The sequence below is a fragment of the Schistocerca americana genome, chromosome 2, assembly GCF_021461395.2.
Source record: "Schistocerca americana isolate TAMUIC-IGC-003095 chromosome 2, iqSchAmer2.1, whole genome shotgun sequence".
Taxonomy (NCBI): Eukaryota; Metazoa; Arthropoda; class Insecta; order Orthoptera; family Acrididae; genus Schistocerca; species Schistocerca americana.
Genome location: NC_060120.1, coordinates 1,122,407,832 through 1,122,420,582, shown reverse-complemented (window position 1 = coordinate 1,122,420,582; position 12,751 = coordinate 1,122,407,832). Strand labels below are relative to the sequence as shown.

Below are 12,751 nucleotides of genomic sequence, written 5' to 3'. Positions count from 1 at the left end.
CTCATTTAAATCCTGTCTGCGTAATAAACTACGAAACTAGAGTGAGACAACAGCAAACGCGGAAGAATGTACATATCATGTCATGTTTATATTCGTATTAAATGGTTCAAATGGCTGTGAGCACTATGGGACTTAACATCTGTGGTCATTAGTCCCCTAGAACTTAGAACTACTTAAACCTAACTAACCTAAGGACATCACACACATCCATGCCCGAGGCATGGCGACTGTAGCAGTTGCGCGGTTCCGGACTGAGCGCCTAGAACCGCTAGACCTATTCATATTATTCTTATGCCTATTAGTGATACAGTCAGAAATGAAGCACGGCAATTGACTAGATTTTTAAATCTAAGATGACTCTAATTTCTGTGCAGAATGTAATGTACTAAAGAGGCGTCTGCAAAGATTTTCAAACGGAGAAAAATTTTCGCTAAACTCTCGTTCAGAACATCTTCCCCCGCCCCCTCCCCCCCCCCCCCCCCAGCCCCCGCTGCCATTGTAAGCGGCGGTAGCGCGCACATAAGCAAGCCATGCCGCGAGCGGCGACAGGCCGTAAACACTCACTATCATAATGCCACAAACAATGCGTGACACAGTACAGTAATGCATTTTCCGCTCAGAGTGACGTAAACACCTATAACAAAGAGAACGGCACTTACGAGATCAAAGAAATATAAGCAATCAATTCAAACCAGACGAAGCACGTGAAAAAGGAAGGGTACCCGTATAAATACCGACGGAGCGCCTGACGCATAGCAATGGCTACCTGGTAAAGCTTAATTGCTAAGCTTACGACTTAAACCAAACTACTGTAGCTGTATCGTCGTTCATTCGACCTAAATTGTGTCTCGTATTAAAATGAACCAACTTTGTTTCGATTTGGAGGTGCGGCCTAAAACTTTTCTCTCCCCTTGAATTTCGAGTCTCAAATTTCAGGTGCGGCTTAGATTCGGGAAAAATTTTTTTTCTTGCTTTCGAGTCTCATTTTTCAGGTGCGGCTTCGATTCAAGTGCGGCTTACAAGGGGAAGGCCTCAGACACGGCCAACCGATTCGGCTCAAATTTGGCAGGTCGCTTGTGTACAACCTAAAACGAAGGAATCTAAGTTATTTTGGGTCAACACCCCCGCGTTTTTGAGAAAATCGCCCCTAAAAGTTGTGAAGAGCAATCGACTCGAAATTGGAGGGATCGATAGATAATTGTAAATAGAACATTTTTCATCATCGGGTATGGGGTCCGTAAACGCAAACTTTTCCAGAAATCGAGGAAAGAAACTTTTATAACTGCCGCTTCTGTGCCCACGTGGTAAACGCTATTCGGCGACAGCGCTGATAGCGCACCGGCCAAGGTAACTGGCTGGGTCTCGAAGAACCCGGGTTCGAATCTCGAAAAAATATGACACAACAAACAATAACTAGTTACTACAGCATAAACAGACGAGCTAATTACCACAAACTACAGACAATACTCGTCATATGTTACTTACGGAAGGACTGTATTCATTCACAAATCGTATTTCATTCGGCGCATTAACGATGGAAAAATCACTACATGTATCGGCGAGGTTCGCGGCAGCCTATGACGGAAAACAACTCTTTCCGATTGACTTCTATAAGGCTCGTGCTGCACACCTTCAGTCTTCCAGGTTCTCAACTATGATATGACGAAGAGGCAACCGGGACAACAAAACTCTCCGCGCGTACATTCTGTCCCGTGCCTCGCTGTAAACAAGCGTCGCACGGTTGGCTGTCTGTGATCCCTCGTGAGGAATTCGCAGCACTCTTGCTCCGAGTTGTTTTCATGTGACGAGGCTTAAAAGTTTAATACTTTACTAACTCACGGCGTTTGGGAAATTAGTTTGCTTACCTTATTATTATCATTCGTTATTGATTTCCTTACCTTATTAACCGTCCTATCCTTATCAATTGAGATATGGAAAAATACAAATGAAAATAATAACATCCGCTAGGTTTCTTCGAGATTCGAACCCGGGTTCTCCCATTCCGAGCCAGTTACCTTTGTGCTATCGGCGCTGCCGGCGGAAAGCGTTTTGCATGTCGGTACAGAAGTGGCAGTTGTAAAAGTTTCTTACCCCCATTTCTGGAAAAGTATGCGTTTTCGGACCTCATACCTGATGATGAAAAATGTAATTACAATTATCTATCGATCCCGCCAATTTTGAGTTGATTGCTCGCCATAACCTTTAGGGGTGATTTTCTCAAAAACGAGGGGGTGTTGACCCAAAATATCTTAGATTCCTTCGTTTTGGGTTGTACACAAGCGACCTGCCAAATTTGAGCCGAATCGGTTGGCCGTGTCTGAGGCCTTCCCCTTGTTAGATTCGAGTAAATACGGTACTCTTTTGAGGGTCTGACCAATATTTAACCTGTGCGGCTTAGATTTACATTCACAACAGGTGTTGTTTTGAACAACTGCAGGCCCGGCTGCCTACCACTGCTGCAGAAGTTGGACCTGCCGCACGCCACCGACCTCCCGGATGACGCGGTGGTCACCATTTCTCGGGGGTGCCCGTCACTGCGCCACCTGAGCCTGACTTTTGCGACGAGTCTCACAGACGGAGCACTTGCCGAGATCCACCGTCTTAAACACCTACAGATGTAAGTACCTGACGTCGCTGTTGCGCAGTTTTTGAACATGTTTTATGCTCACGTACAAAGGAAATTCAAATATTAATTTGAATTTTTTGTTTATAAGTTCACTTCAGAAAAGTTCACTTCAGAAAAACTCATACACACAAGTTATTTAATCTGTGTATAGTCTTCTGAATGGGAAATACATTTTTCCCAGGGGATAGGTAGTTTTCTCAACCCCGTTTTCACAAAATGAATGTGGCTGTAACAGCAGGGTTCACACAAACACTTTGACAGCGCAATTGTTGTTAGATCTGTGTCGTCCGACTGCTTCTTTTAATGGTCCAAACAAATGAAAATCACAGGACAATAAGTGCGGAGTGTAGGGAGGATGTCCTAGTGTGGCACACGACAGCTCCCGAACTTTTTGTCGAGTCCGGGCTGCCGTGTGGGGCCGAGCACTGTCACGCGGCCTAGTCACGCCCCAGATTTGGTATTTTCTGACGATATTCGCTTTCCGATCTATGCAAAAAATGGCAGTAGTATACGGCGCTCACAGTACAGCATTCTTGGACAAAACTGATGAGAACTTCCTTAATATAAAAAAAGACTGTCGCAATAACCTTCCCCACACAGAGACAATTTTAGGCACTCCGTGGGTGTAGAGTCGTCAGTGGGTGTAGATTGGTCTTTTTTGTGCCATTTTGGGCTGCTTTTTTCGATTCCCGTGCGTAACAGTGTACCCACGTTTCATCACAGATCAAAATCCGGTGCACAAAATGTTCCCCTTCAATTTGGTAGCGTACCAGTAGCTGTTTGTACGCCTCAAGATGATGAAATTTGTCGTCTGTGGTGAGAAGATGGGGTACCCACTTTGTGGACTCTGTTTGAAATCCGACGTTGTCACTAATGATTACCTGAGCACTACCGTATGTAATGTCTCTTGCGGCGGTCTCTACGCGATATTTTCAGAAATATTATAAAAATATATAACTCAGTACATATCTCGAAATATCTCTTCTTATCTTTTATCAATGCAAAGTAGTTTCAAGCCCTATTATTCCTTGGAGCGTGCATTTACTCCATGGAATACCTTCTCTGCTATCTATGTTTTCTCTTATGAAAAGAATATTATATATTATAAAAATATATAACTCAGTACATATCTCGAAATATCTCTTCTTATCTTTTATCAATGCAAAGTAGTTTCAAGCCCTATTATTCCTTGGAGCGTGCATTTACTCCATGGAATACCTTCTCTGCTATCTATGTTTTCTCTTATGAAAAGAATGAAGGAGATCTTGCCGATTAGCCGTGAAAGAACGAAGATGTATATGTATGTATTGTTGAGCTAGTCGCCATCTTGATGAGATTCTGTATAAGGAATTTAATACATGAAGTAAACTAAAGTAAGTGTGTTCGCGTATTATTTAACTGATTATTATTGACAGTGTCTGCTTACTATGCTGTGTTGCACGGGGATCAGTGGGGAACGTCTGATTTACACTGGACGAACCTGCCGTTTTGTACGCTCAAGATATCCAGTTTATTACTTCCAATAAATGGGCTAACACGGTCTTACCAGCACATCTCCGGTCTTCCCCGTGTGGTCACCGAAAGTTAATAATTATTACAAATGTTTTCAGAAGATCGACTGACAATTTTCGTCGCACCGAGACTTCGAAATTGCTTCACTGCCTTATGGAATTTAAGTTAAGCTCAATTTAATCAGGATAGGACAGCATTGAACTGTGTGAATGTGATAAGCCTGCTTTGTGAATGAAAATTCCCTAAATATTCGCGTGTTTTTTACTATCCTGATCTGTGAAGCTCAATCGGGCCGGTGTGAGAGAGGTTTTTAAATTTCAGATCCCACAAAAAATATTAAACGTAGCTTATGCCAAACTTGTGGCAGGCATCCCACAGAATCACGTGGGTAGCAGCACGTCAGCGTTTACCTGTGGGAGGAGATTTAATGGCCGGGCCAACCTGTGACGACGGTGGAGCACCCAGCGAAGCAAAAGCCAGTGTGAGCTAGATCTCCACGCCTCGTGGACAGTTACGCCTATTTCCGATTCTGTTAGCCACGGACCACGCGGATCGAGTACAATGCGTGGCCCCCCACTGACACCTTGACGGATTTGAACGAGTGCCGACTGTTTGCTTCGTCCTGTCGTGTCCACGAATCAAACGGTGCCAGTGAGATGAGCCGGCCGCGGTGGTCTAGCGGTTCTAGGCGCGCAGTCCGGAACCGCGGGACTGCTACGGTCGCAGGTTCGAATCCTGCCTCGGGCATGGATGTGTGTGGTGTCCTTAGGTTATTTAGGTTTAAGTAGTTCTAAGTTCTAGGGGACTGATGAGCACAGTAGTTAAGTCCCATAGTGCTCAGAGCCATTTGAGCCAGTGAGATGAGACGTAGTTTGCACATTGGGCGGCACGCGACGGCAGTCCGACACAGTTCCGGACTCGTCGTCGTGCACGTGACGTCTGCGTAGCCACCCGGAACGGCTCCACTGTATACCGGAAGCATCCCTGACGTGTCACGGCATCACCCGGACGGACGCACTTCGGCTCGTACTTCTCGGCCTGCGAATAATCCCAAGGACGACATCGGTATTCCACCTGTACACCTCGCCTGTGCTCACTCGCTCGCCATTCCCGGTGAATTAGTGGAGGAGGTACTACCGTCACACGCTGCCTCGGTGCCCGACACCGGCAGAACATCTGCGCAGTCGTACAGCCGACCTCCGACTGCACGCGCCGACACGGCACAGTACCGGTGGGTATTTGCTCGAGCCGATTTACACTGTTCCACATTATACAGGGTGAAAAGTATTTATACCGACAAACTCTGGGAGGTTGTAGGGGACATCAAAACAAATATTTTTCCCTAATGTCATTTTTTCCTATGAGGAGTATTTAAACCGGTAGAGGAAGATTTCTCTGGCGGCAAATTAATTAAACCAAGAAACACTTTTCCATTTTTTTATGACCAAGAGACAACACATTAACACAACCCAATTTCAATTACAGTAGATTTTCAGAAATGCCTCCATTGACACACGTAAACAAAGGTTACACCGTCGGATCATGTTATGTCTGACACGGGCAAAACCCCAGCAGTATCCTTAACTGTTCCTGCTGCTGCTACTATCCGGGCAACCAGATCCTCTTCTGATGCAACAGGAGGTGCGTAAACAAGGTTGCGCATCTCTCCCCACACAAAAAAGTCCAGAGGGGACATATCTGGGGATCGAGCAGGCCACGGTACAGGACCACCTCTGCCAATCCACGTTTCTGGGAACCGTCGGTCCAGGAATCGACGCACACGACGACTGAAATGTGCCGGCGGCCCGTCATGTTGGCACCACGTGCGTTGTCTTGTAGGGAGCGGGACGTCTTCCAGCAATTCTGGCAATGCTCTGGCGAGAAAACTGTAATAGTGCCTGCCATTTAATGGCCTAGGTAGCAGATACGGCCCAATTAAACAGTCCCCAACAACACCGACCCACACATTAACGAAGAACCGCACTTGATGAGCGCTAGTAACTGTGGCATGTAGGTTATCCTCACTCCAAACATGCGAATTGTGCATGTTAAAGACTCCATCGCGCCCGAACGTTGCTTCATCGCTAAACAACACAGAGGATGGAAATGTAGGATGCATTTCACACTGTTCCAGGTACCACTGCGAAAACTGTGCTCTGGGTGGATAATCAACTGGTTCCAGGTTGTGGACACGCTATAAGTGAAATGGACGTAACAATTGCTCTCGAAGGACTGTTCTTACATTCGTCTGATTAGTCCCAATGTCACGTGCAATTGCACGAGTGCTGACTGAAGCACCCGGCTCCACATGCTACAAGACAGCTTCCTCAAACTGCAGTGTTCTTACCGTGCGACGGCGTCCCTGTCCAGGTAATGTGCTAAATGACCCGGTCTCACGAAGACGTTGGCACACAGCAGCAAAGGTCGTATGATGCGGGATACGGCGATTAGGATATTGCTGTTGCTAAACCCGCTGTGCAGCTCGTCCGTTGTGGTGCGCTACGTAGTACGCACAAACCGTGTCAGTGTATTCACTCCAGATGTATCGCTCTACTAGTAAACAGAGACAATGCACTACTACACTGGTGGACAGCAGTTGCCCACAACTGAAGAGCGTAATAAACCCTCTAACATCTCAAGATCGCAATACGGCGTCTAACAACTGACGAGCATAATACAGCTTCCACCAGTTTAAATAATCCTCATAGATAAAAATGACATTAGGGAAAATATTTGTTTTGACGTCCCCTACAACCTCCAGGAGTTTGTCGCATTAAATACTTTTGACCCGGTATTGTGCGTAGACGTGGCACGGCCACCACTTACGCTGCCATAGAGTGCACCGCACGATCACCGTGACGAGAACATTTTGCAGATCAAATGTAATGGCGAGCCGACTAAAGTCTCCGTGGACAGAATTGAGACAGCTTTCACCTCAACTACTCCGATTCTCGTTCAGTTCTTCAAACCAGTGGAGGACTTGAATGCGATTTTCACTCTGCAGCGGAGTGTGCGCTGATATGAAACTTCCTAGGAGATTAAAACTGCGTGCCGCACCGAGATTCGAACTCGGGACCTTTGCCTTTCTTGGGCAAGTGCTCTACCCCTGAGCTACCCAAGCACGACTCACGCCCCGTCCTCACAGCTTTACTTCTGCCAGTAACTCGTCTCCTACCTTCCAAACTTTACAGAAGCTCTCCTGCGAAACTTGCAGAACTAGCACTCCTGAAAGAAAGGATATTGCGGAGACATGGCTCAGCCACAGCCTGGAGGATGTTCCCAGAATGAGATTTTCACTCTGCAGCGGAGTGTGCGCTGATACGAAACTTCCTAGCACTTCGAGTCTCGGTCCGGCACACAGTTTTAATCTGCTAGGAAGTTTCAGTGGAGGACTTGTCCACGGACGACACTCCCCGTGCGACCTGTTAGGCAGAGCCCACTCCCCTAGCCGTCAGCGGTGCACGGGTACCGCCAGCTGCCAGTGCGCAGCCACACCCACCTCGTCCCGTCCCCGACCTGGCCGGGCAGCCCCCGAGACCGTGCTCCAAACGGGCACTCCGGCAGCCGGCAGACTGCGTCACGCGAGCTGCCCGCCGCGTCCATTTCGAATGCCCGTGCCGCACCGTAATGACGTCACACCACACGGCACGGCCAGCTTGCACCCTGCCTGCCATCTGCTATTAACACACTGTCCCCGGCAGGCCACTTCACTGGCTGTGATCTCGTCTTCAGTTCTCCAGACGTCTCCTCCCGTCTCGTCGGCCGACTGCCCGTCACAGCTCCCGGGCCCACTGTCGTCGCATCGGGCATTGGGGCCACTGTCGGTGTGCGTGTCACGTTCCCGCTGAGCTCCAGATACTACCCCGACCGCGTCCGGGCTCGTCCGTCGCAGTTCCCGGACCCGTGTTCCGGCCCCAACGACACAGCGAGCCTGTGCTCTCCGTAGTCATGTAGTGATGTAAAATTATGATGTAAAATGTGCCCATATAAATCAATAAATATATGAAAATGCACCACTCATTAATGAAGACCCTGTACTTTTTCCCCTTAGCTGCAAAGGCCCAGAAGATTGTGCCACGGGACAGAGCTGAGTGAAAGTCTGTTCTCGTGCATGTATTTGCAACAGCTGCTGCACTTAGTGTGCACAGGAAATTACTCACGTGTAAATGCCGCTCTAAGTCAAGAAAACGTCACACCACGAAGGAATTGTCCAGAGGGATGGAAACTGGCAGATGTGATGTACGTGCACAGACAAACAAATCATTAAAATTTCAGAAAAGTTGGATGATTTATTCGAGAGAAAGAGCTTCAGAAATTGAGCAATTCGACTACGCGTCGGTCTACCTCTGGCCTGTACGCAAGCAGTTATTCGGCTCGGCTTCGATTGACAGAGTTGTCGGATGTCGTCCTGACGGATATTGGGTGCCCAATTCTGTCATCGAAATCCTGACATCATTAAAGCCCTGCCTGTAATGCTCTAAATGCTCTCAGTTGGGGAGAGATCCGGCAACCTCGCTGGCCGAGGTAGAGTTTGGCGAGCGTGAAGACGAGCAATAGCAACTCTCGCAGTGTGCGGGCGGGCATTATCTTGCTGAAATGTAAGAGCAGGAAGGGCAATCAAAAGGGGCGTAGAATATCGTTGACGTATCACTGTGCTGTAAGGGTGCTGTGGATGGCAACCAAATAGTGTCGACTTACTGCTATGCCACAAGTTTTCCGAAGATAACAACCGAAAGTGACCTACTACGAAAACAAGTGGCACTCCAGACTATCAGTTCCGGTTGTTTTGCTGTCGGTTGGTATCCCACTACACTCCGGGGTGTCCCCAGGCAGGTCTTTGCTGGTCACTGTGGCTCAATTTCAAGCAGAGCTCATCACTGAAGACAATTTTATTCCAGACTGAAGACGCGTCTGGAGGTACCCCGGATAGCAGAGGGATATCAACGTGTCTGTCACCCGCCATACGGTGCGACAACCGGAAGTGACGGTTTGAGGTGCCATTTGTTTTCAGCACTCCTTCGGTTGTCATCCTCGGAACGCTTGCGGCACGACAGTAAGTCGATGCTACTCTACGCCCCGTTTTGTCGCCGTTCGTGGCGAGCTGTCCTTGGCTTACGTTTCGGCAAGATAATGCCTGCCTCCACAGGGCGAGAGTTTCTACTGCTTTTCTTGGTGCTTCGCAAACCCTACCTCGGTCAACAAGTTTGCCGGATGTCTTCCCAATTGAGAGCATTTGGAGCGCTATGGGTAGAGTCCTCCAACAGTCTCAGAATTATGACGATCTGATGGATCAATAGGACAGAATTTGGCCCAATATTCCTCAGGAGGACACTCGACAACTCTGTCATCAGTGCCAAGCTTGCACAGGTGCCAGAGATGGACCAATGCGCTATTGATTTGCTCAATTTGTGGAGCTCTCTCTCCTGAATGAATCATCCAGTTTTTTCTGAAATTGTAATGTGGTGTGCGTACTGTAAGACATTCGGTACACACACCATCAGATTATTTGACTTGTCGATCTAACGAAGTAGGCGAGTGTCAGCAATATGTCTCGTGGTCTTATTGTGGCGTGTTTATCTTCTGCCGTTAGGTCGGACGGTAGATATGCCACTTGCACGCTTAGAGTAGCAGGTTGACGGTGACCGACTTCAAACAGAACTTGATTAATTTTCGCACACATTTATTAAAATGATAACAAGCATAAACATTACGTAACTTGATTCTGGATGCTATTTACAATTGACAATCTGAAGTTCCTTTGGTCTTGGTACGTTAATCTTATTCTCACATATCTCTGATACTTGACAAAGTGTCTATACATTTATCTTCGTGGCTATGTACAGGAATATGATAATCTTATTAGGCGCACACTGAAACTTGACTATAGACTGGTACAGACTAATGCAGACTGACTAATTGGAGGTCTGTACACTCGTTATAATACCTTGCGCGTTCAGGTATCACTGCGCGAGTGTGATCCACGAGGAGAAAAGGTTCTACGTTAGCAGCAATCTCATTGGCTGCGTTACATATTAATATGCAGATCGGCGGAAGCAGAATTTGGTCCGTCTCTAAGGCAGCGCCATCTCGTAGTGCGGAGACGGACTAGCGCTGCGCCTGCGCTGTTGTGCTTAGCGGGGCGCGCTCTAGTGGGAAAGTTGTGTACGCGCTGACTACACGGAACTATGTATACAACATGTAACCATTTGTTTGTCTGTACATGTACTGATTTCTGTCCCATTTGGATAATTCATTGCCTTTCTTTTTTGTCGTACTGTGTTTACACAGCAAATTTCATGTTGTCACCAACATCTTAAAGTGTTACATTATTTTTCTGTTTGTTCTTCTAGACTGGATCTTTCCGGATGCAGTGGGCTGGGCGGATCTGCCGTGGCGCACGTGGCGCAGCTGCCGGCCCTCCGCACGCTGCTCCTCCAGTACATTGACGACCTGACAGATCTGCAGCCGGGCCTACGGCACGTCCTGGACTTGAAGCAACTGCGCTGCCTCGATATCCTGTACTTTCCAGTTTATATATCAAAGAAGCAGTGAAAGAAATAAAAGAAAGATGGAAGAGTGGATTAAAATTCAGGGAGAATGGATATTAATAATATCATTCACTGATGATACTCCTATTGGCTTGTGAAAGGGAGGAAGAATTTCAGAACCTGTTGAATGGAAAGAACAGTCTAATGAGAACACACTACAGATTGAGAAAGAAACCAGGAAAGATGAAATTAATGAGCATTAGCTATATCAGATTAGTTATGGATTTAACATCAAAACTGGTGTCCATGAAGAAGTGATGCAGTTCTGATACATTGGAAATAAAGTAACACACGATGCATGAAGCAATGATGACATACCAAATGGCTGTAATTAAAGTGCAGATACTCGCAGAGGTCCAGTGTGGGCTGTAATTATCATATGGAAGCGAAACTCGATTTGTATTCTAATGCGTTAACACAGAACAGTTTTACGCTGGAGAAAAATTAGTTTCAATTTTGGCGACCAGGTGCGAATCTGGTGCTGCGAATGCAAATAGTTCCCACTTATTTGTTTTCTCTGTAAGTTCAGTGGTAATCCGTGTTCCCACTTCTAACTTATGCTACCATCTCTGTTAGAGTGTGCTAACTATGTATAGATTGTCAACAGTTAGGCTAAAGCTGTTGTTTTTCTACCTTGTGAGTCAATCATTGCAGAAGCGCAGTTCCCGTGTGAAAACGAGCCACTGTTTCGACCGCTACAGCGTTTTTTGGATAGTGTGCTTTCCTTTTGCGTGTGAAGTGACTTGTGTTGTATTTATCTATTTTTGTATTTATGAGGGAGATAGTATTCGTGGATGTTCGCTGCATTTGACTGAAAATTACATAAATATTACAAGGTAAGTTAGTGGAAGCAGAACTGAAGTATTCTGCCCATTGGCTGTGGCAGAGTATAATAAAATAATGGGAGGAGTCGATAGATTTGATCAGCTGCGTCAACGGTATGCTGTAGGCCGTCGTTCGTGGAAGTGGTGGCACAAACTGTTTTCCTTTCTTGTGCATTTGGCAGTTGTCAGTTCCTACGTTATGTGGAAGCTACAGAAGACAAAAGCAGACCAGCTAACATTTAGATTGCACTTGGCAAGGCAGCTTATCTCTGGCTTCTCAAGTCGTAAGAGAAGAGGAAGGTCAAACACCAATAAGAGGTGTGTCTGGAGTACCAGATGAAGTTCGTCTGGAGAAAGTTGGAACTCATTTCCCTACAAAAGGTACAACAAACAGAAGATGCCGCCAATGTAGCACCAAGAACAAAGAAAAGCGAACAAAAGTAATGAGTAGCAACTGTCGTGTACCTTTGTATGTAGCACCATGCTTCTCTAAGTTCCATAGTACATCACCTTAGTGAACTCAAAGGACAGTATGAACTAATACAAATATAAATGTAATGTTTAACATGTTTTTGTACTAAAAAATAAAGGAAATACATTTGTTTTAAATTAGCAAGTGAAGTTACTCCACAGTTCCAATAGTTCCCACTAATTTTTTTACACTCATAGGCTAAACTCTCATTTCAAGATTTAAACTATGATTTTATGAACGGTTTCTTAGCCCAATAAAGTGTTCATAAAAAATCTACAACTTCCGGAAATAATTTGGTCACTAAAGGGTTAATTCATTCCGTACGAGCACTGGAGATGTCGAATGAGATGCTACTTCTGTAAAACGATGTGATCAACACTTGCTCACAGTAGTTCCGGTGGAATTTAAGCGATGTGTTCCTGCGTACTGACCTTCAGATCAGGTAGAGACCTAATGTGCCTCTGGTAAAGGTATTCTTTTAGGTATTCCCAGAGTCGAGAGTCATATGGATTCAGATCAGGTCATCTTGCAGGCAATGCATCTGAAAACCTCTCGATATAATATGTTTTAAGGAAGGTTGCACTAAGCAGATCTTTCACTGGGTGAGTGACATGCAATGTTGGCCCATCTTACATGAAAAGAATGGTTTCCACACAGTTGTGCTCTTCCAAAGCAGGAATCACGTGCTGTACAAGGAGGTCTCCATAACGTAAAGGCATCACAGAGGGCCCCCCCTCCCCCCACCACCCCCGACAGGCTCTACGGATGT

The 12,751-nt window shown here is 46.3% G+C and overlaps 1 protein-coding gene across 1 annotated transcript in view; it reads left to right on the top strand.

The window, feature by feature from the left end:
• Positions 1-11,822, top strand: part of LOC124596536 (F-box/LRR-repeat protein fbxl-1-like) — a 108,336-nt gene extending 96,514 nt beyond the window's left edge. Inside the window, exons 6-7 of the mRNA XM_047135711.1 lie at positions 2,438-2,617; positions 10,489-11,822. Coding sequence (XP_046991667.1) covers positions 2,438-2,617; positions 10,489-10,690 — 382 coding nt within the window. The 3' untranslated portion in view covers positions 10,691-11,822. The remainder of the gene's footprint in view (positions 1-2,437; positions 2,618-10,488) is intronic.
• Positions 11,823-12,751: the final 929 nt, after the last annotated feature.